We start from the raw sequence: 23,051 nt of genomic DNA on the forward strand, positions 1-23,051 counted from the left end.
ATGGCAGGGCCTTGTGGACCATTCCAGGCCTCAGTTCTGAGTCCTTGTGCCTTGATCGGGTTATGTTTCTGGAGAGTAGCAGGGTCATAGATTGTCATCTGGGTCCGATTAGCCTACTTGTTCAAGCTCACAACTGTAGATTGATGAGTATTGTTCCTTGCTGTAAGTATCCTTGTGTTCGGTGATTGGCGATCGTGTTTCGACCTCCTAATTTCCAGATTGCCTGATCAGGTATTGTGTGTCTGCATTCCACATTTGTCTGCTCCACCCCCCCCCACCCCCCACCCCAGCGAGTGCCCTGCATGTTGCCCCATCTGGTCTCCATATTGTTGCAGTACAGAATGTCTGAGGCCCATTGAGCAACCTTCGGATATAGCATTCCCCCCTACACCATACCCGCCCCCCACACCATTGCCACCCTCCATTTAGCCAAAAGGAGGAGAACCGCCAATTTCCTCACCCCTTTGGGTATTATTTTGGTGTAACATAGCAGGGGCATCATCAGATCGGGTACCAGTGTTTGTCTGGCGATGTCCCCGATCACCTCAAAAACCTGTCCCCAGAATAGCTCTAGTCCCATGCACTCCCATGCCATATAGAGAAACCCTGCTGCCTCATGCCTGCACCGGTTTAATTTCCCTGAAGATCGTGGATAGAATTTCTGTAGTTGGGCAGGAGTGTAGTAGTATTGATGTAGAAATCTAAAGTAAATAAGCTTATAGCTGGTGCAAACCACCCCTTTCCTGGTCATCGTGCAGCAGTATCCCCACTCTGCCTCCGATATTTCCCTATCCAGCGCTTTCTCCCAGACCTCTCATGGTGAGGCTGTGGCTGTGGGTCTATTAGTTAAGGCCACAGTGTACAGCCCGGACATCACACTGCACCCCAGATGCCCCCGTACTACTTTATCCAGTGTGTTGTTTGTATGGGGTAGCTCGGGGAAGGACGGGAACAACTGCTGCAAGTTCACGCCACGGAGCCTGTAGTACAGGAACACATCTAATGCCGATCGTGCCCCCTTCTCCCTTAGTTGTTCTAACGTTATGAACGTTGCATGGGGGAACAGCTGTCCAAAGTTTGTTACCCTCCCAAAGTCTCTTAATCAGGGACACCAATTTTGGTTCGCGCGACAAGGGAATATCTGGAATGTATATCACTGGGAGTTCAGGTGTGTGAAGTATGTCCGCTTTGGCTTTCCATTCAATGTGGGACCATGCCTTGCATGTCAGTTCCACCATATTACCTGCTTTGTGAGTCCGGCTCGTGGCAGCGAGTATGACCGATCTTAGCATTGCGGGGGCCACAATCGCCCCTTCAACCTCTACGTGTTGCCGGTCGCCCCATACTAATATAGAAGAAAGCCGGCCTGAGCTGCGTTATAGTACGATTTGAAATCCAGCAGTGCTAGTCCCCACCCCCCCACCCTCCCTTACCGGCGCCATGAGCTTGTCCCAGGACACCCTTGCTTGCTTACCTGCCCATATGAACTGTATTACTGCGGATCTCAACTTGCGGAAGTATCCCCGGGGCACCGCCATGGGTGCATTCAGAAATATGTAGAGGAATCTGGGGAGCAAGGTCATTTTGACCACCAATATTCTGCCGTAGAGATTAAGTGGGAGAGTGTTCCATTTGGCCTTAGCAGCTTCTAGCACTCGTAGGTAGTTCCTGCGGAATAACTCCACCCCCACCCCCGGTCTCTGGCAATTGTGATCCCCAAGTAGCGAGTTTGGAGCATATCCCATTGAAACCCCCAGCTGTCCTGGAACTGCTCTACCGTTTCCGTCAGAGGGAATATGATGGACTTACTTGTGTTGACTTTTAACCCTGATAAAGCCCCAAATTGTTGAACTTCTAGCATAACCGGGTTTAGGTTAACGCTGGGGTTGTTTATCAATATTACCATATCGTCAGCATATACCGATATCACTACCTTGTGGGTGTGTAGTTGAACCCCTCTATGTAAGTGCAACTCCCGTATCCATTCCGCCAGTGGTTCTATCGGCAAGGCGAATAATAGAGGGGACAATGGCAGCCTTAGCATGTCCCTCGCTCTAACGCTATGAGCCCCGTCACCTGCTCGTTTACTCTCACCTTTGCTGTTGAGTCCATGTAGAGCACGGATATTAGGGATATAAACAGCTCCCCCAATGGCCCTTCGACTGTATCGAAGGCCTTGGTGGCATCGAGTAAAGCCGCTACCGCTGGTTCTTCCCGAGGTAGCGCCTCTATGAGACCAAACATCCTCCGAAGCCCATAGGACGTGGAGTGTCCCGGATAAAGCCAGCCTGGTCCGCTCTGACCATGGTCCTCATCAGAATTTTGGCTAATATTTTATTGTTGAGGTTGATGAGCGATATCATGCGGTAGGATGAGCAGCTGTTGCTGGTCGGGCTCCAGCAGCACCACCACAGCCTCCCTGAGGGAGTCTGGCAATCGTCCCACACTCACTGCCTGTTGATACAACTGCAGTAGGTGGGGGCCAGTTTATCAGAGTAATGTTTTATAAAACTCTGCGGTAAGCCCATCTGGGCCGGGGGATTTACCGGTTGGTAGGGCTTTGATAGCCCCTAGCACCTCCTCCAATGCCAGTGGTCGATTCAGTCATCCCCTTTGCTCCTCCATGCACCAGCATAGTCCCACCTGATCTAAATACGAATTCATGTCTGTCTGGGAGGCCTGTGTTTGGGTAGAGTACAGTTGTGTATAGAATATTTGTGTATTATTTTCAGGTCTTCAAACTGATCTGCTCCACCCTCATCAGCTATTGCAGTTATCCTGCCCTCGTTGCTGCTCATCGTGGTAGCTCGGGCTAGCGAGCGGCCTGGGGCTTGTACCTCCCCATACAGTCGGGGGTGCCGCCCTGTCCCACAGGTACTTAATCTCCCTCTGTGCCAAATCGTGGAATTCCTGAAGTTTCTGCAATATGTCTGTTGGGCGTGTGTAGGTGTAGGCTTGGTGTGCTGTAAGAGGTGGATAGCTGCTTCCTTAGTGGCCAGTTGTCTGCTGATCTGTTTTACGATCCCTAGCCCCAACTCTTCAGCTCTCAATCAGCCCTTAACACAGTGAACTTGTGCTTCCGCTCACGGGATATCTAAGAGGCCGACCCTCTATTGCACTTTCTGTGGACTCATGACTTTCTCGGTTCTGGATTCAGAATATAGTCATACTCGTTTTGCTGCTGTACTTTGTCCGAGAAGTCGGGGAAAAAACTTAATTGTGTCACCTTTGTATGAGACCGTTCCCTTCTCCCTGGCTTTGCGGAGTGCATCGGTCTCGGGCCTGAAAGTAGCGCCTCTATGAGACCAAACATCCTCCGAAGCCCATAGGACGTGGAGTGTCCCGGGATAAAGCGAGCCTGGTCCGCTCTGACCATGGTCATCATCAGAATTTTGGCTAATATTTTATTGTTGAGGTTGATGAGCGATATCAGGTGGTAGGATGAGCAGCTGTTGCTGGATTTGGACATCGCTCTTGATCTGGGTCGTGAATGAGAGCGTGGCCCTGTGATGGCTGGGGTTCAATCTCAGTCTGGATTTTTATGCGGGTTTCCAATGTGTCTTGGGAGAAAGGTATTGGTGGTTTCAGTGTTGACCCTTACTGGGTCATCCAGCCGGCACCCCCCCTGCGAGGTGCGGGCCAGCGTTGGCGGGTTGTTTCTGTGTGATGACTGTGCTGTTGTGGCCCTTGCAGTTTGTGAGCCATGCCCTCCCCATTCCCCCGCAGGATTGCGGAGTGAGGGCCGGGCAAGCCTGCTGCTATGGCACCCGCCTGGTCAGGCGCAGTGGATGAGTCCAATGCGTCTTAGTTTCCCTCTAGTGATCCCTGTCCATGTTCTTAGCAGGGGCGTGTCCTGGGCGCCTCCGAGCCTTTCCCCGTCTTTGTATGCCCTTGGGCAGCCCTGCCCTCACAGGGTTCTGCAGCACCGTGGAGTACCGGATGGTTTGTACCACGAGATCCGGTGCTGATGGCAAGGTTGCGCGTGGAAGCAGTGCCTGCCAGAGTGCCCTGGTCTACAGATTCCTGATAGGTCCGTGATCAAGTAGCTGGTGTACTCCTCCCCCGCCCCCCTCCCGCATGGACAGGACTCGGGGCACAGTCTCGGGAGGGCCTCCCACCCTCCCCCCAACTTCCGAGCCTCGGGCATAGTTGGCCTGGCTTGCCGTCAGCTTGTATTCTGGTCGTCCTCGAGCCCCTCGCTGCCTTGATGTGTTCCTCTCCCAGGTCCTGATAGTTCACGGGTCATCAAGGGCTCCAGTGCGTAGTGCTCAAGTGGCAACGGCGGTGGTGATGCCCTTCGTGGGCCAGTGTCCTCTGGCGAGTACACCAGTCCGTTCAACTCTAGGGTGTTCTGGACTGTTTCTGAAGTCAGCTCGCCCCTCCAGTGGGGCTGGCCCCAGGGGGTCAGGGATTCCGAAGGATGCATCTCTGCTGCTGCCCTTAGTTTGGGTCATTAGGAGCAGGCCTCTCCTCCTTCCCCAAAGCCTGCGTTGCCACCACCACAATGCTGCGTGCCGGGGCTATGGGCAGGTCTGAATGGGTCCAGTAGGCCGACCCACGGCCAGCTCCCCCGGATGTCACTGCCTCTGTCACTGTAGAAGCTCCCTCACCGTGCCTCTCGCCTGGTTGGTCCTCTGGATACGGGCTCCGGCTTGCGGGGGGTACAATGCTTGCCCCACAGTGTCCGGTTGTTCCACTGCAGCACCTCGCTCCAACCACTCCTCAGTCAGTGCAGGCAGGCGACAGCGCATAGTGGCAGTCTGGGCTGTTCCTCCACGCGTTTCTCCACTGGTGGTTTGTGGTCCGGTGCCCACTGGCAGCCCCCGGTGTTACTCCGGAGGGCTCTCCCCAACCGATACTCCTTCGGCGGGGGCGTTTATGCTCTCTGTGAATGATTTGTACACAAAGGGCTGGGGTTCCGTATTCCGTATTAGCTCTCCAAGCGGCCGTGCCATGAACCGCTGCCTTGGACCCCGTTATGCGCTGCTCCCTCGGGATAGCTAGGGAAGGCGACTGCCAAGTTAGTTCTCTGTTGGGCAGGCTCTGGCGCAGTGTCCAGCTAGATTGGCGCATCCCCCTTGCTCCTGTTCCTCTGGGTTTTCACTGCGCTCTGCACCACCGCCGATATTTAGGTCCCTGCTGTCAGATTCTCTTCGGGAGCAACTATTAGATACTGCAAGTGTTCCCCGTGCAGCGCAGCCACTTTCTTAGGGAGTTTATTTTGAGAAAGTCATCAGATCTCTGGACAGATATTTGGGTGCAGAGGTGCTTCACAGACCTGCAGCCTTCTTGGCGGGCACTCTAGTGCCCCCCATGTGAACCTTGATGCAGTTGAATACTAGGCCAGAGTCTAGTAAGTGAAACATGTAGTGAAGAATGTGTGATTGAGTACATTCAATAGGGTTTACTTTTGACTAGCACCATATTACAAATCTTTTCCATTTGTTGAAGTAACAGTGTCTGGTGTTAGGTCTACATGCCTCCTTAAGGATGTCCATACACCTTTGAGGTAGTTTTAAATCACCGAACTATGGCCTCAGGAGCCAAGCTGCCAAGTTAACAAATTGAGGCTGTGGGTGTAAATGTGTCCCTCCGTGTTCAGTGAGCATGTTGAAGGGGCATGGGAGCTTGATTGGGTCAGACATCGCCAGTTTGAGCAGATGCGGAAACCAAGGTTGTCTCGCTTACATTGGAGACAACCGGGATTAGAGTTACTTGTTCCTGGTGCATCTTGTGCACTATCCTGCTCAGAAGGAAAAACGCAAGCAAATTTCCCCGACTAGCTCATCCATAGGGCATTCCCCTTGGATCTGGGTTTGGGAAACCTGAATGTGAAGTCTGGGCATTGTGCGTTTAGGCTTGTGGCAAACAAGTCTAAAGGAGGATAGCCGCAGAGGGAAAAGATTTGGTCTAACATTTCTCTGTTGAACTGCCACTCATGTTCTTTGGATAGGGGATCTCTGCTTAGAGAGTCTGCTAGACAATCTAGTTCCCCTCGTACGTGTTGAGATACTAGAACATGTTCCGCTTGAGTGCCCACGTCCACATTTTTGGGCTAACCTGGACAGACTGAGAGTATGTGCCTTCTTGCTTGTTTATGTCAAATATGGCAGTGGTGCCGTCTGTGAGGACCTGCACTGTTTGACCAGTTAGATGCACCTGAAAGCCTTTTAGGGCCTGGAATACAGCTAGTAGCTCCAAAAGGTTGATGTGATTTTGGGGTGTGATTTGTGTCCACAAGTCATGCGCTGTATGGTGAAGGTTATGGGCTCCACATCCGGAGAGTGACTAGTCTTTTGTAACTATTGCTTACACTGGAGGATTGTGAAAGGGTTTTCCTTTTAACAGATTTTCCTTTGACCACCAGCATAGTGCTAGTACTACGGTTAGCAAACCAACCACTAGATCATCCCACTGACTGCTTGCCTGAGACCACTGTTCGCTAACCACTCTTGCATTGGGCACATGCGCAACCTTGCGTGTGGAACCAAGTAAATGCATGAAGTGATCATCCTGAGCAAGCACATTGCTTTGCGTACGGTTATTTGGTGACCAGCGAGATGTTAATGTTAAAGGATATTTGTACCGTGCATTACCACCACTAGAGTGGTCTCCTGGCACTCTGGCGGCTTTGAAAAAAAGAGGGAGCGGGGGTGAGTTAGTGGGAATAAGCTGGAAAAGTGCAAGAGAGCAGTGATGTGCTGTTGGCGGCCTCAATCCGGTTAACGCCTTTGGCTGGGCTTGGGGTGTTTTTCGGTCAGTAGTCATGTGCTGCTGTGCGAGTCTACGTGTGGTTTGTTTTGTAGTTGAAGTGAAGTTTGTGCGGATTGTTGTGCTACAGGCTTGTGGTTGTGTTTGGTTAGAGTTTGAGAGGTGTGTGCAGAGGGGTGAAATGGTTAGTGGATTACTGCGGTAATTACAGATACTGAGGTATTTGCAGCAGTAGGTTTGGGGCTCTTGTTTGAAGAGAAGACTAGCCCCTCTTCCGTCTTCATGATAGTTCCCAGGAGCGGTTTGGTTTTGCTTGGAACAAGACATTTTCTCGTTGATTGAGAATCCCAATTGGAACAGAAGGTTGATTGTCCTTTGAATAGTTTGCTTGCAAATTTGAAGGGAATCCCATGTTATCAGCCAGTCATCCAGATAAGGGTACACTGGAATTGATTGTCTGCCCAAGTGTGCCGCCACTACCGCCAATACTGCTAATACCCTAGTGGAGACCCTTGGAGCGGAGGCTATGCAAAGGGTAGCACCTTGAATTGATAATGCTGATTTGATACCTTGAAGCGCAGGAATTTTATGTGCACTGGGAACTTTGAAATATGAAAGTATGCATATTTTGTGTCAAATGTTGCCATGTAGTCCCCTTGTTTTAGCACTGGGATTACTTCTTAAAACGTAATGCGAAAGTTCTGTGGCTTGACACGTGTTTGCAGGGCGCAGGTCTAAGACGGGGCGCATTGTAAAGTCTTTCTTTGGCACAAGGAAGTACATTGAATCAATACCCTGGTTTACTGGGACGATTTCTATGGCATCCTTTAGTAGCAGTGCTTTGACCTCTTCCAGCAGAATGAGCTGTTCCTCCAGCGTCGTTTGTCTTTGCGGGTGGCTGTGTGGCGTTTGTAAGAGTTCTATGCAATAGCCTCCGCCACGGTGGAAAGTACCCACTTGTCTGACGTGATCCCCCTCCCATGCGTGGGTAAAATGAGAAATGGGACCTAGTGGAGAAGCATGCAAGGGGACATTGAGCGGGTGGTCATTGGTTTGGTGGGGTGGAGCCTCTGGTGGAGGAGGAAATGCCTCTACTGCTCGATCTTTTGTGGCCCCTTTGAACATTTTGTTGGAAGGATTGCCCCTATGGGGAACCCCAATATGAACTGTGTCTGCCCTGGTTACTGTTGGAGGACATCTGGGAGTTTTGTCCTCTAAAACGGTGTGCATTTAATACACCTCTCTGCACAAAGGGTTTGTATGTGTGCTGTCCCAGAGATTTGAGGGTGTCTTACTCCTCTTTAGCACTTTTCAGAGTGTCCTTGAACGCCCAAATAATGCATCAGGCTCAATTGGCATATTTAAAAGGGTGGCTTGAGTTTCCAGCTTCAGCTACTATCCGGCCTGCATTATCTGCTCGATCCACATTATTTTTCATGATGCAGCTTGCCACCTGTTTCTTCAGCTACTGTTTAAGAGCTGTGTCTTTAGGGGTTCTGGGGTAGAGTCTTATTAGTTGTGAGATCTCGTCCCACTTGTGGTAATTATAAGTCAAGACAGTAGTGCTGTTGCTATACATATTTGGTAGCAGCCGAGGAAGCTCTTTCCTGCCCAGTGTACACATGGTTTTGCTCTCCTTGTCAGGAGAGGCTTTGCCAGAGGCTAAAAGTGTGCCCGCTCTCTTTCTAGTGGTCATCACAACGAGAGAGTCAGGCTTTAGTTGTCTCCTGATGTACAATGGGCCTGACAGGGCTGGTCTAAACATTTTTTCAATGCGAGGATTGACTGACCTCGTCAGGTTGGGGGTAAGTAAAACAGGCTGAATGCACCTTTGGATAAATTGGAGCAGTGGAATGAACTGTGCCCCAGATCTTATCCCAGTCGATGACCTCTACAAAATTCCTTGTCGACTTGTGCCTCCTGGGTATCGATTTTAAAATGTTCTGCAGATTTTAAAAGAAGATTATACTGCAGCTGGTTATCCACAGGGGAATCAGCCACAGATTGGTCAAGATGGTCTGGAGATTGAATAATGTATACATCATCGTCGTCGTCGTTGTTGTCATAGTATTGGTCTGCATCATCTATGTCCCCTTGGTCTGCTACTGAGGCTGGGTCCTGCAAACCTAAGATGTTGAAATGGGTAGCTCGTCAAGCATGTTTTGAGAGGTAGAGGCACTACGCCGTTTAGTGTCTAGGCGGGGTCTTTTAGCATTGGGCTGCTTGTTAGCTGTTTCGCCTTGAGAGGGACCTTTGAGGTTGGACAGTTAATCAGGATGTTGATCAAAAAAATTTAAAGCTAGACATTCTCCTCTTAACTATAACATTGTTCAGGGGTCCATTGTGTGGAGCTTGGTAAAACTGTGGGAACAGGGGTAGGGAATTCTCTGATGTGGAGGGTTGTTTGTGGTGTATTGCCCCGAGAGGTGGTCACTGGGGCAGAGTGCTCTTTATCCTTTGAAACAGGAGATTGGTGACAGGGGCATCGAAGATTGAGCTTTTCGACATCTTAGACTTGAGGAGAGTGTTGGGGGACATGTTTTTAATGAGTTTTCTCGTTTTTGAATTATTAGAAAAGGCTTTTGCCCAGTCTTTTGACACAGTCGCCGGTACCAGAGGACTTTCTGATTTGCATGCAGTGTCGGGAACAGACTTCAACGTCTGTTTTGAGGGCCTGTCATGTGGTGAATGCGATGGCCCAGAGGACAGGAACTTTTCGGACTTTCCCTTGAACACGTGTGGCTCATCGGTCAACAAAACGGTTGACTGTCGGCCATGGGGGTGTGGCATGCAGTGTTGGTGCTTGAGCCGGCCTACCTGTTGGAGGTGGGTGCTCGCACGCAGTTAACAGTCAGCCCAGATTGCCCTCTGCGTCACTTATGACATTGATGCTGCCGTTGCTGGAGGTTCCCTCAACGTCCATGGCGGACTCTGCCTGCATGGCATGGTGGGCCCAGCATTTTGTTTTCCAGTCCTTTAATGTGTTGGGGCAAAACAGTTTGCAGGACTTGCGCGGTCTTTCAGAATGGTCCGTAGGAAGGCAGAAATTACACACCCTGTGCGAGTCCTTCTAGGGAAACTTCTTATTACAGGAAGGGCAGCATTTAAACAGCTTTTTTCTATAGTATGATGGTATGGAAAAATGGCAGCTTAGCGGTGTAAGAGGAAGAAGAGGTAAATAGGCATTCTCTAGATTGATTAGGACCTCCACCCCATTCTCCCTACTGTGCAGGGCTGAGGCCCGTCAAGGCCTAGGTAGGCCGCAGTCAAAGTTCATCGACACGGATGAGTAGTTGTCGAACGATCTGGTCGGCGAAAGCCATCGCCGGGGATCTTGCAGTGTACGGCCGACGAAAGGCTAGAAAGAAAGTTTAATTTTGAACTTTTTATAAGTAAAGGCGTTGGCCAGAAGAAGGAACTCTGCAACTTGCGTCCGACTATGATGGTGGAAAAAAACAATCTGAAGGCCTTAGATGCGTCGAGGACCATGGGTAAAGGAGATGTTACACTAGGGATGGTATTACTGGCACGCCCAGACGACGTCCCTTTTTGAGTTTCGAAAACAAAAAAATTGAATACTCTACGGCTAGATGTCGGCCTATGCATAGCATGTGATCTAAGCAGATCAACAAGCCTCACCCACGCTGTATCCTCCCTCCAGAGTGTTGGAGCAGTGCGACGGCTCCAGCCAGGTCTGGAAATTTCCCAGCATTTGTTTGACTCTCTCGTGGAGACAAATTCCATGCAGCACGTTCCGCAGCGTTGAATCCCAGATGCATGGAGCATGCAGTGGGGGCATAAGTACTTCCAACACTGTCGCCAGTTGTTGTTGGGACCCGACAGTGGCTCCCAAGGACCACAGGACACCAGATGTGGGTTAGTGGGACAGGATGACGTGTCCCTTATAAATTGTGCCTATGACGCTTGACGTTCCCCCGATGACAGGGATGTGGCATATCAAAAGAGCCATGTTGCTGGGTGTTAGGCAGAAACCTGTGCAGTTCCCTCTGGGACCACTGCAAAAGATTTAAGACTACAGGTGTTTGGCAGTAAACCCACTTGGTAGCAGTCTGTAGCACCCAGATTTACCTGGTAGCTGTGGCTGAGCAGTCAAGACTTCCCTCAAGAAGAGTTAGGCAGTATACAGAGCATACATAATAGGTACAGAGGCACAGTAGTACAAGCAAACACTGACCAGAGCTAGGTGTAAAAGTATATAATTATTTATTTAAAAGACACTCATAAATTACACTAGCACAGAAAAGGTAAGTAAGTCAAAACACAGTCACTTACTTCTATGTACATCCCTAGTTATTTGTTGGACAAGTCTAAGTTAACACCACTTATTTCCAAACAGAGGTGAGCGCTTAACGTTAGATGGCACTCCAACAAGTTAGTTAAAAAGGGAGGGAAAAGACAAAAGTAATGAAAACAGCAAGGCAAAACACTTTTCAGAGATTCACAGTGAGTTTAGAAAGGCAGTCTATTGAGGAGCAATGAAGTTCGGTTGCCAGGCCCACTCTAGGGAAAGCCAGGCGAAAAGATGCCCAAGATCACACAATGTCACAAATCTTTACAGGTGAGTAGAAAAGGTTTTACCAAGTTTAGAAAAGTTTAGTTAGGGTGTCCCAGGCTTACCCAGGTTCGAGAGCCGAGGGCTAAATCTACCCCGTACAATCGGTGGCAAGGGAAGCCGGGCGGAACACGGTACCTTTAAAATGGAAAGGATCCTCCAGTGGTGGCAGTTGTTCCTGGTAGTGGGTGCAAGTCGCGGCGGCGTCCAGAGGAAGAGAAGATCTCGTCGTGGAGGAAAGCTGAAGGTCGTTGCACTACCAGGGAAGAAACCAGCCGTGGAGTTTTTCCGGTTAAAAGGATGTTACCCCTCTTTCGCGGTTGAGGTAAAAAGTGGTATCCCGGGTTGCCAGGGTGCTTGGCACAGGCAAGGCGGCCACGAGATGCTTCAGGGCGGCGAAAAGAAGGCAGAAACTGGTTGTCCCCACCAGTCAAGGGAAGAAGACACTCCAGGCGGGAGATCTCTGTCGTTGGGAAAAGTGGTGAGACGGTTCTGCAGGGCTCCACCGGTGGTGTCGTCTTGGCAGGTCGGCTCGGCTTCTCCCTCTTCGGCTTCTTAGGTCCTGTGGCGACTTCTGAAGAACCAGTCCCAAAAACCCTACTTTTATGCAGCAAACCCCCATTCATACAGCCTAGCTGTCACTCAAACATGCTAAGTGGTGAGCGGGGCGGCTCACCACTTGGGCCAATCACACCAGAGTGCGACATGAGTTGGCAAGGCAACTCAGTCCAGGGTGCCTAAACCCCCTCCCACACCCCCTGTGGTTCCCAGACAGAATGGCACCACTTTGGAGGGCTTCTGTGCAGAAGCCCGCCAAAATTGGAACAAAGGCTCGACTCGGGTTCAGGGTTACTGAAGTGAACCTAGACGCCATTTTGGCGGCGAGTTCTGGCAAAAAATCCCAACCGCTGAATTTATATTAAATAAATAAACCGGCGGTATCTTTAACATTGCACCAAAAAGTGGTGCATTAAAATCAATGGGAAATATTCTGGTGGAATATTTCCGTGGTATCCACTGCCACCAGCCAGAAACTCGGCGAGGGGGGACGGGACAGTACCCCCTCAACAACAGACCCAGGGGCAATCTAATTGCCCCTACCAGTACTTCCACAGTATGATGGTTTGTACTGGTTAAGTTCCTAAGTTAAGACTAGTAAAGTCAATGGTGACTTTACAGACCCAGGGAGACAGTAGTCAGTCCCAGGGTGTGGAGTCTATGTTTGGGGGTCTCTATGACACCCCTGTGTTACTGCACTTAGGGTGCTGTGTAACACACATTCAAAAACCAATGATAGCCTATGGGGAAAAGATACCCCATAGCCCATAAGCACATAGCAAGTCACAGAAACACTCTCAAGTCATGCCCAAGAGTGAGGGTAAAAGTCTCACTCTTGGCAGGAGAAAAAAATAAACCCCAAAAATCCAGCAAAGCTGCTGGGGGACTCACTAGGTTAGGAAATTCAGCCTAAACAGAGAATTCTCCCTAACACTGGGATGAAGAGGATGTTTTTTTCGGAGAGATGTTTCCCCCTTCCACTCAAGTTTCCGAAAGCAGGAATATGTTTGAGGCAGCAACTTGCAATTAAGTGACTTCACTGTCACAGAAAGCGGTGTATTTCCAATAAGGCCATCTATGCCGTGGCCTGGGGCGGCATATTACATATGGGGCAGCATGTTTGCTCCAAGTGTGTTCACCTTTATTTTCAAACGGATCCAAGTCAGTTTAAATTGAAGTGACAAATGATAGTCACTTTTCGGAGGGGGGGGGGGGGCAAGCTGCTGCAGCCTCTGCCTTGTCAGGGGGTGATGTCACAATGTGAGACGTCCTCTTCTCCAACTGAGTGCAGGCTGCAGGATAAACCAGGAACAAAGCACCGGAGGCTAGCGCTCTCTGCTCCAGGAGAGGTGTGTGCAGTTTCTGCCCTGGATTGGGCTTCCTTTCAGCCCCAATTGTAGAGGACTATCTCTGGGTGAGCAAATATCAGAGGGGACGAGGGAGACCAGTACACATTTGTGAATGATTGGGTGGGATTTCAAGTCTTGTGTGTTGCGCGAGTTTTACAACACCCCTGACCAGCAGCATGTCCTGCATGACGACTTGCTATACTTAAGAATGAAAACATGGTTTTCTAGATATGGATAGCCCTGTGAAAGGACACAGCCCTTATTACTAACTTGGAAGGAACACAGTTTAAATTCATTGGAACAGTTGCTTTCTACCCAGGGTCGGCAGATGTGTCGGTGCCCATGGCGGCCCATTTCAAATGGTGTTTGAGGGAATCTTTGCTTACAGGTGGGAAAAGCAAAGTGGGGCACATGTGTTGTGCAAAGATCATACTGGGGTGATAAAGGAATGTAGGGAGGGGATAAATAGCTGCTGATTATCACAGCATTACAGCCAGGAGGTAGCTGAAATACTAAATGTCCACTGAAAAGCATGAGGGCTGCTGCTCCCCCTCCCTGAAGCTCTAGATCAATGGCAACTGAAAAAGTGAAAAGGCCATGGAACTCTATCCACTTCTACCTTCCCCTCTGTTCACGAGAGGTCAGCTTCTATAGTGTATGATGGCTAGCTGCTAGAAATCAGTGTTTCATACTAGAGAGAAAACTATGATTGCAGTATGGTGTGTCGCATTGCCATGGTGCTCTGCCCAGGTGCCTTACATAACTTACCACCACCCTGTCAGTTGCATTCCCCAGCGATAGACTTGCCCCTTTCAAAGTGTCTGCATAATGTACTCCAAACTTCAACATATCCTTTTTCAATATGCTGGGGGAGGCACAACGTGAAAAGGACTCCCCATTTGATACTCACAAATAAAGCACAGTGAGTGAATGATTTCCTCAGGTGCACACACTTAAATTATGAATGCAGGGTTTGTTGTCTGAGATTTCAGCTTTTGTCCGCATATCTGCTCAGCTTTGGCTGGTACAAATATGCATTGCCGTTTGGGTTTCAAGAGCCAATTAAAAAGTATACAAAACACATAATAAAACAAACTGACAAATACATATAACCAGGATGTAGCATTAGTCCCAAATAGTGTACTCTTCAGTTGATTCATGTGATCTGCATTCTTTAAAAGCCAGGCTTACAAAGCAGAGAATTCCTTAAGTTCTTGAAAGTGAGACATTCAGAAATGTGTAACTTGCTGCAAGAACAGAGTACTAATGTGTTGAAGAACAAGTTCCAAAATTGCTGACTGGGCTCCATTCCCAGCTTTACCACTTGACTAAAATGTGATTCTGGTTTGTTGCAAGCAACTTCCATGAAAAACATTGATGCATGACATACGTATGATGCAATTGGCTTATGAGACGGTGCATGAAATATGAAAGCTGTGTGAATGTCCAATAAAAAAGTCTTGGTGTAATATTACTGCTGATATGGGCGTCATCACGGATGTGATATTTTAACAAATTTGTGCACCTGCAAATTTCACCGATTTAATTACATGTTTCTTTAGAAATCTTGGGGAACTCCCAGTTTAGAGAACCAAATCAATTAAATGACACTTAAAAACTCAAAACTTTTAGTACATTGGTGAGAAGAGTTTATACAGAAACAGTGATAAGGAATCAAATGTTTTCCCCACTCAAATTTATTATATTTATGCTTAAATGTCTTTAAGGTGGGTATGGGCAGAGCCTGGCAAAGGTGCAGTGTCTGGCCCGGGGTGTTGAGGAAAGTAATGAGGTTTGAATACACTGTTGGGCCTAGGGCAGCAGAAAGCCTTGATACGCAACTGGTCACCAAATACATCAGACAATTGGAGAGCAGGTCACAGGGCGCTGAAGTAGACAGGCAGAGGTAGAGTTACCCATTACCCAGGGAAGCAAGATTTCACTGACAAAGTTAGAATACAGTGACTGAGCACAGAATGATTCAAAATCACACATCACTCACTCAGGGACCGATTCACCTTAGGCATACACAGAACATAAGTTATAACATAAACAAGTGCAGGATCAGGCTACTGGAAGGTAATCTAAACTGCAACTCCAAATAAACAAACATTGCCATATGGACAATTGATAGTTGGCATAACAAAGGAAAAGTGCGTAACAGAGGAACATTAGAAGGTGGAGGAGGCTGGCATTACACAGAACGAACTAACTATGGATACCTATCCTCATATTCCCGCATTACTTTGCTGAAACCATCCAATGGAAGAAAGAGTATGGCTACATATTTGGAGAAATCGTCCATACTGCAAAGAGGCTTACCGTAGACCAACCCAGCAGACTATTCCAAGGACTTTATTCAATCATTTAGCACACATATTCACCCTACCAACAAACTACTAATCCCCCGGGGACTTCAGGAGTCTACATAAACTGCACAAAAAAGTCTTCCTTACAAAGTGACAAAGATTGCTTTTACAGCCAAAAAAAATACGTTAATAGCACTCTGAAGTAGCTTCACAGGTCTAATATTTAAAAGAAAAACAAATAAAAAAGGGATCACTTGCTGCTTTTTTTGACTTACCTGCCCCGGATAAAGGCCAGCATCTTGCACAGTGCTATCTGGTTTGCTTAGCTGTTCAAAGGTGTTACTCATGTATCTGTTCCATAACCGGGTTTCCTTTTCATTGGGTATATTGAAAAGATTTCTCATCTCCTTTTCAATGGTTTCTGTTCAGAAAATATTAACAAAACGTCAGTGTTTGCAAGGTGATGCATCTACCTATTACATTTGCAATATTTTAGAGAAGACAACCTTCTTGTTTCTAATATGGATTTCTTTTTCCAATTCATGCCCTATGAAAAATCGCCCCAATGCTAGAGCGATCCTCAGAAGACAAAGAAAAGCACAACACCGCAATTTAACTTATCTGGCCATAAACCTTTGCTGAAGGGGGATTGCTTCGCTCAGGCCCATCATGTCCAACATGCAGGCAATAATTATTTATGTGTAAACATCTACCCCAACACAATCCTCTGACTCCCAGAAGGCAGACACGAACTCTAAAATAATTTTGTTTTAAGTCCCGACTGCTTTTCGCTAGCTAAATCATTGTCAGGCGCCCTTTTGTCACAGGACACAAAATTGATTAACCGAGGATAGCCTGGGTGAACATCCATGCACATGGGGTCCTGCATAAAGGGTGAAGCAGCACAAAGGCGTAATGAACAACGAGGCATAGCTGCTCCAGTGGCTGCAAAATCATGCCGGGGGAAAAAAATTGGAGAGGTCACACGGAATAGCACAGGCGTCTTTGAAGTGAAGTCCACTGGGGAGGCCAAATAAAAACCAGAGGCCAACTGAATGACCAGTTTGTAAGGAAATATAGCGGATCACTAAAGATGGAAAGATGTGCACTAACAGAAGCATAGAGGTTGACACAGTGTGCCTTGCAGGGTGTAATCACACCTTATATACTGAACCCCGACTACAGTACGCTATGCTTAAAGCAACTTTTACAGTACTTAAGGAAAACCGTACCAAAATAGAAGGCATAGGTGAATGCAAAAAGTAGTGCCAAGTGGCAGCTATTATCTATAGCTCACATTGGTTGGCTGGGGATGGAATCTGCACACCAGTAGATAAGTTACTGATGTTCTTACTGCTTGGCTCACAACCAGTTACGATGTTGGCATTGTTTTAAAAACTTTTTTTTTTTTTTTTTAAGTAAGATGAATGGTCATTTTGAGGGCCCAAGCTTGGGAGTTCGTGGACGCGTGCCAAAAGTTCCACATGGCTACCAATCTCATGTCAACCACCATCCCAGATTTTTCATACTTTTGCTAATTGTGCAGTTGAAACATCAAGAGGGAAAGAAAATGATTTATCTAAGGGAGAGTGGATACATAGTATTAAAATCTATAAACCGAATTTGCCAATGCAACCCAAAAACATCGAATATGCAGAGTAAAAAAAACATTGCAATAGAAGAAAAAGTTACTTACCAACTGTAACGTTCTTTCGACTGGATGTTCCTCTCACGTATTCCGCATCTTAGATTCGCCAGCTTGCTGCTTCTTTGGAAAAAAAATTCGCCAGAGGGCGCTGTGCTAGAGGCTGCGTAGCTTGGTCCCTCGAAGGCCCCTGTCGAGCGTCATCGTCATCCATCGTATAAAGGGCTCGAGCTGTGCCCACTGGGTTCAGTTCTGTTTTTTTCGATGTTAATGGTCGCATCAGTAGTATTAGGTGTCGACAGATTTCAGATTTAAGGAAATCCATGTGCAAAAAGCGTAAAAACTGTACAGAGGGGTAGGTTGGGAGGGTCGATGAGGAACACGTGGGAAGAACATCCATTCGAAAGTACATTACAGTTGGTAAGTAACTTGTTCTTCGAATGGATTGTGTCCTCCCATATATTCCTCATCTTAGATAGACTCCCACAGCAGTAGTAATTTGGAGGAGGGAGTACCAGAGTTTTTAATTATGTACCAAAGAAGGACGGCTTTTACAAAAAGGCCCCCTTGGTAAGAAGTGGTGTCTAAACAATGTTTTACAAGGAACAAGTTACTTACCTCTAACTGTCCAGCATGGGTCTGGCATGGATTCACATGCTCATGAATATAAGATTACATAGCAGTACACACATGCACAACCACGGGAGGTGGCAAAAGGCTCAACATTGAGCAATACATGAACTCAACATTAAGCAACTCTTACCTCCTCACCAGGTCCTTCAGGTGAACAGGTTGTGCAGCACTGCTTGGCGACCCTGGACTCCTCCCCGGAATCCCGATCGACGCAGTAGAATTTCGTGAAGGTGTGCGTCGACCTCCATGTAGCAGCCCTGCAGATGTCCAGCAGGGGCACACCAGACAAGAACGCTGTGGTAGCAGCGATCGCTCTGGTCGAATGGTGTCTCGGACGCCGGGTAGCGGTCGGTTTGCCAACCGGTGACAGTGCATGATACAGACGCAGAGCCATCTGGAAATGCAAGCCTTCGAGAGAGCCTTCCCTTGATTCACAGGTCCAAAGTTCACAAAAAGCTGTGACGTCTTCCGAAAAACTCTGTGCGGTCCACGTAGAACTTCAGCGCTCTAGCTACATCCAGCGAGTGCAAAGTCCTCTCGGCCAGCGACAAAGGCGACAGGAAGAAAACTGGTAACACCAAGGGCTCGTTGAGGTGGAAGTCCGACAACACCTTGGGCATGAAGGAGGGATACGTCCCGAGCACCACCCTCGTGTCGTGAAAAGTCAAATATGGAGGCTTGCAAGATAGAGCCTCAATCTCTCCCACGCGCCGTGGAGGGGATGGCCACAAGAAAAGCTGTTTTCCACGATACGAACTTCAACGGTGCCGTATACATAGGCTCGAAAGGGGTCCCCATGAGCCTAGTCAGCACCACGTTGAGCTCCCACGCCAGGGCTGGGGCCTTCACCGACGGGACCGAGCGGAATAGTCCCTTCATAAATTCCTTCACCAGGCGATGAGACCACAAGGACACCCGTCCTGTTGTCCTGGTATATCTGGAGATGGCAGCCAGATGTATCTTGATGGAGGCGTGAGCTAGTCTGGCCTTGGCCAACAACAGTAGGTACGGCAGTACTTGAGGGGCTGTAATCCGTAGAGGGTTAATCTTATGTGCCTGGCACCAGACAGAGAACCTCTTCCATTTGTGTCCGTAACACTTGAGTTGAGGACGCCCTGGCCTTTGCAAGAACCTCTCTGCAGTCGGCCGGTAGATCGTATCCTCCAAACTCTAGTGCTGCAGGAGCCAGGCCTGCAAGTTCAGCGACTTCGGGTCGTGATGAAGAATGGCGCCTCCTTCTCTGGAGAGAAGATCCGTGTCCACGGGCAGTTTGACTGGTGGGGACGCCGATAAGTCCAGAAGGTCCGGGAACCAGATCTGTCTCGGCCACGCCGGTGCGACGAGGATCATCTTGCACCGGGACCTCTTGAGCTGGTTGACGAGCCAGAGTAGCAGTGGCAATGGCGGGAAAGCATAGAGGAACAGGTTGTCCCAGGGGAACGAGACAGCATCGCCCATGCTCCTCGGTTGGGGGAACCTGCTGGCAAACCACTGGCACTTGGAGTTCGTCGCGAAGAGATCGACCTGGGGTCTGCCCCACAGCCTGAAGAGTTGATCAACTTGATCCTGGCATAGCTCCCACTCGTGGCACGAGCGCAGCTCCCTGCTGAGTGAGTCGGCGATGGTGTTCTTTATCCCTGCCAGATGAAGGTACCAGAAACATCCCCTGGTCGACGGCCCAGTGCCACAGATCCTGGGATTCCTTGGCAGGGCTGGGGATCTGGTTCCACCCTGCTTCCTGATGTAGAACATCGTGGTGGTGTTGTCGGTGAAGATCCTCACCACCTTGCCCTTGAGGGCAAGAAGAAAGGACCTGAGGGCCCAAAACACTGCACGGAGCTCCAGAATGTTGATATGAAGCTGTTTTTCCTCCGGGAGCCCAAGGCCTCTCGTGTGGAGATTTCCAGTATGCGCTCCCCACCCTTCCAGGGAGGTATCCGTCGTCACCGTTACCTGGTGAGCTGGGGTCTGAAAGTCTGCGCCCGCCATCAGATGAGTGCGGGTGCCCAGCACCGGATTGCTCATCGGAAGGTCTTGTTGAGCAGTATCCTGTCCTCGAAGCTGCCCGTCGCCTGGATCCAGAGTGTGTCGAGGAACTCTTGCAGTGGACGCATTCGAAGTCTGCACAGGCGTACCAGATAGATGCAGGAGGACATCATCCCGAGAAGGGATTTGATGGATCTTACCCTGGCTACGTCCGTGGCTTGAGGGCGTTGCACCTTGCCCGAGATGGCTTTCATCCTTTCGTCGGACGGCGAGGCCAGCCGTGCCACTGTCGAGCTTGGCTCCCAAAAACAGGGCGACCTGCGAAGGGACCAGGTGGGATTTGGGGAAGTTGATGGTTGAACCCCAGATCCGTGAGTAGCTGGACTGTCTTCGCTGTGTGTTCTACGGCAAGCTCCCTTGTCTTTGCTCGGATGAGCCAGTCGTCCAGGTAGGGATAGACGTGGGTCCCTTGCAGGCTTAGCCACGCCACCACCGGTGCTAGGCACTTGGTGAATACCTTGGGTGCTGACTTTAATCGGAACGGGAGGGCCTTGAACTGGTAGTGCCGTCCTTGGACCACGAACCTGAGGAACTTCCGGTGTCCCTTTAGAATGGGGATGTGGAAGTAGGCATCCTCCAACGACAGGAAATCGTCCTCCTCCAGCTGTCCCAGCACGTGCTGGAGGGTGACCATCCGGAACTTCTGAGCCTTGATATACTTGTTCAGTCGCCGCAGGTCCAGGATGGGACGCTAGCCTCCTGTCTTCTTCTTTAGGAGAAAGTATCTTGAGTAGACCCGGGAGCCCCGAAGTCTTTGGGACGAGCTCGATGGCACCTTTCTTGAGCATCACCCTTACCTGCAGCAGCAGCTGAGGTACGTGGTTCTTCTTCCTGGCCACGGGTGGCACGCGAGGGCACTTCTTTAGAAACTCGAGGGCGTGCCCCTGGTCCAGGGTATCACGCACCCAACTGTCAGTGGATATGGACTCCCACACGCTGACGAACTTCGCCAGCCGGCCTCCCACCGGGGAGCTTCGGTGGGGGCCCGACGCCACGGTCGGTTCAGTCCTGTTTCGAGGCCGCCTTGAGCTCCCTGGCGACGATGGCGGGAACCTCCAGACTTGCCCCGTCCTCTATAGGCCTCCTGCGATGAGGAACGGGCCACTTGACGGTAGGTAGAGGAGCCGCTGCCGGAACCTTTGGAGGCCCCTTGCTTGCCTCCGGTGTTTTCCGAAAGGACGGCCGTCATTGCTGGAGAACTCCCAGGGCCCGGGCTGTCTCCGTGTCCGTTTTGATGGCTTGCAGGGACTCATCGACTGTCTTCCCAAACAGGTTGTTCCCGTCGAAGGGTATGTCCAACACTTTGGCTTGTACGTCCTGGCGGAAATCCGTCGCCTTAAACCATCTGCGCCGTCTGAGGCAAACACCGTTGCCCAACTGGCGGAAACCGGTGTCAGCGATGTTCCTTAGCCACCTTTATGGGGCGGTCCGATGCCACCTCGCCTTCTTGCATGATTTCCAGGGCTTCTGCCCTCTTGTCGTCCGGCAGGAAGTCCAACAAGGGAGCAATTTTATACCAAAGTTCCCTGTCATAACAGGCAACGATAGCGAGGGCGTTGGCCGCCTTAATCTTCGTCGCCGCCGACGTGATGACTCGTCCCATCGAGCTTCTTTCCCTCGCCGTCCGGCGGCAAAGTCGACGTAGATGCCGATGCCCCACCGCCTTCTTCCTGGCTGCCGCCGAGATGACTGAATCCGGGGTTGGCTTTGCTCTAAGGCATAGAGGGGCCGCGTCAGGGACCCGGTACTTCTTTTTGAATTGGTTCCTTTTTGCCGGTGTCGTGGACGGGTTCGTGAGGAGGGAGAGCCCCTCGTCCCAGATGTCATCCAGTAGAGGTACCGCGAGGACCGTCTTCCTTTTGGTCTCTCGACGTTGATAGAGGAACCCCCTCCTTTTTCTTTTCTTTGGGGCAGAGCTGGAAAAGCTTGGATGCCCTGGAGTTCATCGCATGGAAGGATCAAATCTCATCGGGCGGGGAAGCCCGGGGGAGGGTGGGGGGGGTGGGGTGTGCTTTGAGGTCCACCCCGCCCTCGTTGTCCATGCCCGTCGTGGCCGTGGCCGTGTCCGTGCCATCCCCGCGGACGGGGAGGAGGGTTGAGCAGGCCTAGAGGGCTGGAAGGGTGCAGGAGGATGTGGTGTTCTCCTCTTGGGTGGTGGACTTCCGGACAGCCCTGCCCCAGGCTCCTCCGTCGGGCCTGGCTCCAGCTCCTCCGTCGGGGGTAACGGCAATCTAGTCCTTTTTTCACAGCATAAGGATTGAATTGCCATGAAAATGGCCGCCGAGTTGTCCTGCGGCACTGGCTGCAACGGTTGGTCTGGGGTCCCGTCGGCGTCACCATCGCTTCAGTCGTCCCCCTCGTTGGGATGCCTCTCGACGGGCTGGTCCCCCTCCATGCCCGCGTCGTGGCTCTCAGAGACTTCAACAAGTTCCTCTTTGGAGGTTGTGTGAATCCACGACGGCCACTGGCCCCCCCCCCCCCGCTTTCCCCACCGGGGGCTTCATGGGGGTTCTTTCGATGGGCTTGAAAGATGCCTCCCTCCAAGGTGGCAGGGAGACTCTGGGCCCTGAGGCCGCTACCACAGGTGTAACCTCCGCAGGCTGCGCCAGGGTTGCCGCGACCTCCTCAATGGAGGCTTTGGCTGGCTGAATCAAGGCCTTAGTCACCGACTGCGTGCTTGTGGCCTTCACCTTGGGGGAGGGCTCCCTGCCTCGCGCTCCCCCTCAGCCGAAATCTTCGAGATCGACCGGGGCCTCTCCAGAAGCTTGGCAAGGTTCTCGGATTTCCCCTTACCCGAGCCAGAGCATTGGCTCGTGGTCGATGGCGCCGGGGAAGATGCGCCCTGCCTGGCAGCCGAGGAGCCCGACCGTTCGGCACTCCCGGTGCCAGTGGACTCGCGGTGCTTAACCTTCTGTTGGGCCCCCGTCACCAGGGCGGCCTCACAGGACTTAGAAGACCGCTTGGATTTCTTCTTTTTCTTCTCACCTGACAGGCTCTTTCCCTCCAGCCAGTTGGCGAGACGAAGATGGCGGTCCCTCATGGTCCACTCCTGCAAAAACGCACAGTCCTCCTCCACGTGCGTTTTGTCCTCGTGAAGACAGTAGAGGCATAAGGAATGTTCGTCTTCCTTGAACACGTTCTGCAGCTGGCATCCAGGGCAGGCCCTGAACAGCTTCCCGGGCGTCGAGCTCCCTTTCTCCTGGGCCATGTCCGGGGTAGGCCTCAAA

General features: G+C 50.4%; 1 protein-coding gene across 2 annotated transcripts in view; it reads right to left on the reverse strand.

Moving 5' to 3' along the window:
- USP4 (ubiquitin specific peptidase 4) overlaps nucleotides 1–23,051 on the reverse strand; it is a 2,223,295-nt gene that overhangs the window by 1,813,704 nt on the left and 386,540 nt on the right. For both annotated transcript variants that reach the window (XM_069644193.1, XM_069644194.1), the window contains one exon: nucleotides 15,776–15,921. In XM_069644193.1, the coding sequence (XP_069500294.1) occupies nucleotides 15,776–15,921 (146 nt within the window). The remainder of the gene's footprint in view (nucleotides 1–15,775; nucleotides 15,922–23,051) is intronic.

The sequence above is a fragment of the Ambystoma mexicanum genome, chromosome 2p, assembly GCF_040938575.1.
Source record: "Ambystoma mexicanum isolate Mex_15411 chromosome 2p, UKY_AmexF1_1, whole genome shotgun sequence".
In the NCBI taxonomy this organism is placed as follows: Eukaryota; Metazoa; Chordata; class Amphibia; order Caudata; family Ambystomatidae; genus Ambystoma; species Ambystoma mexicanum.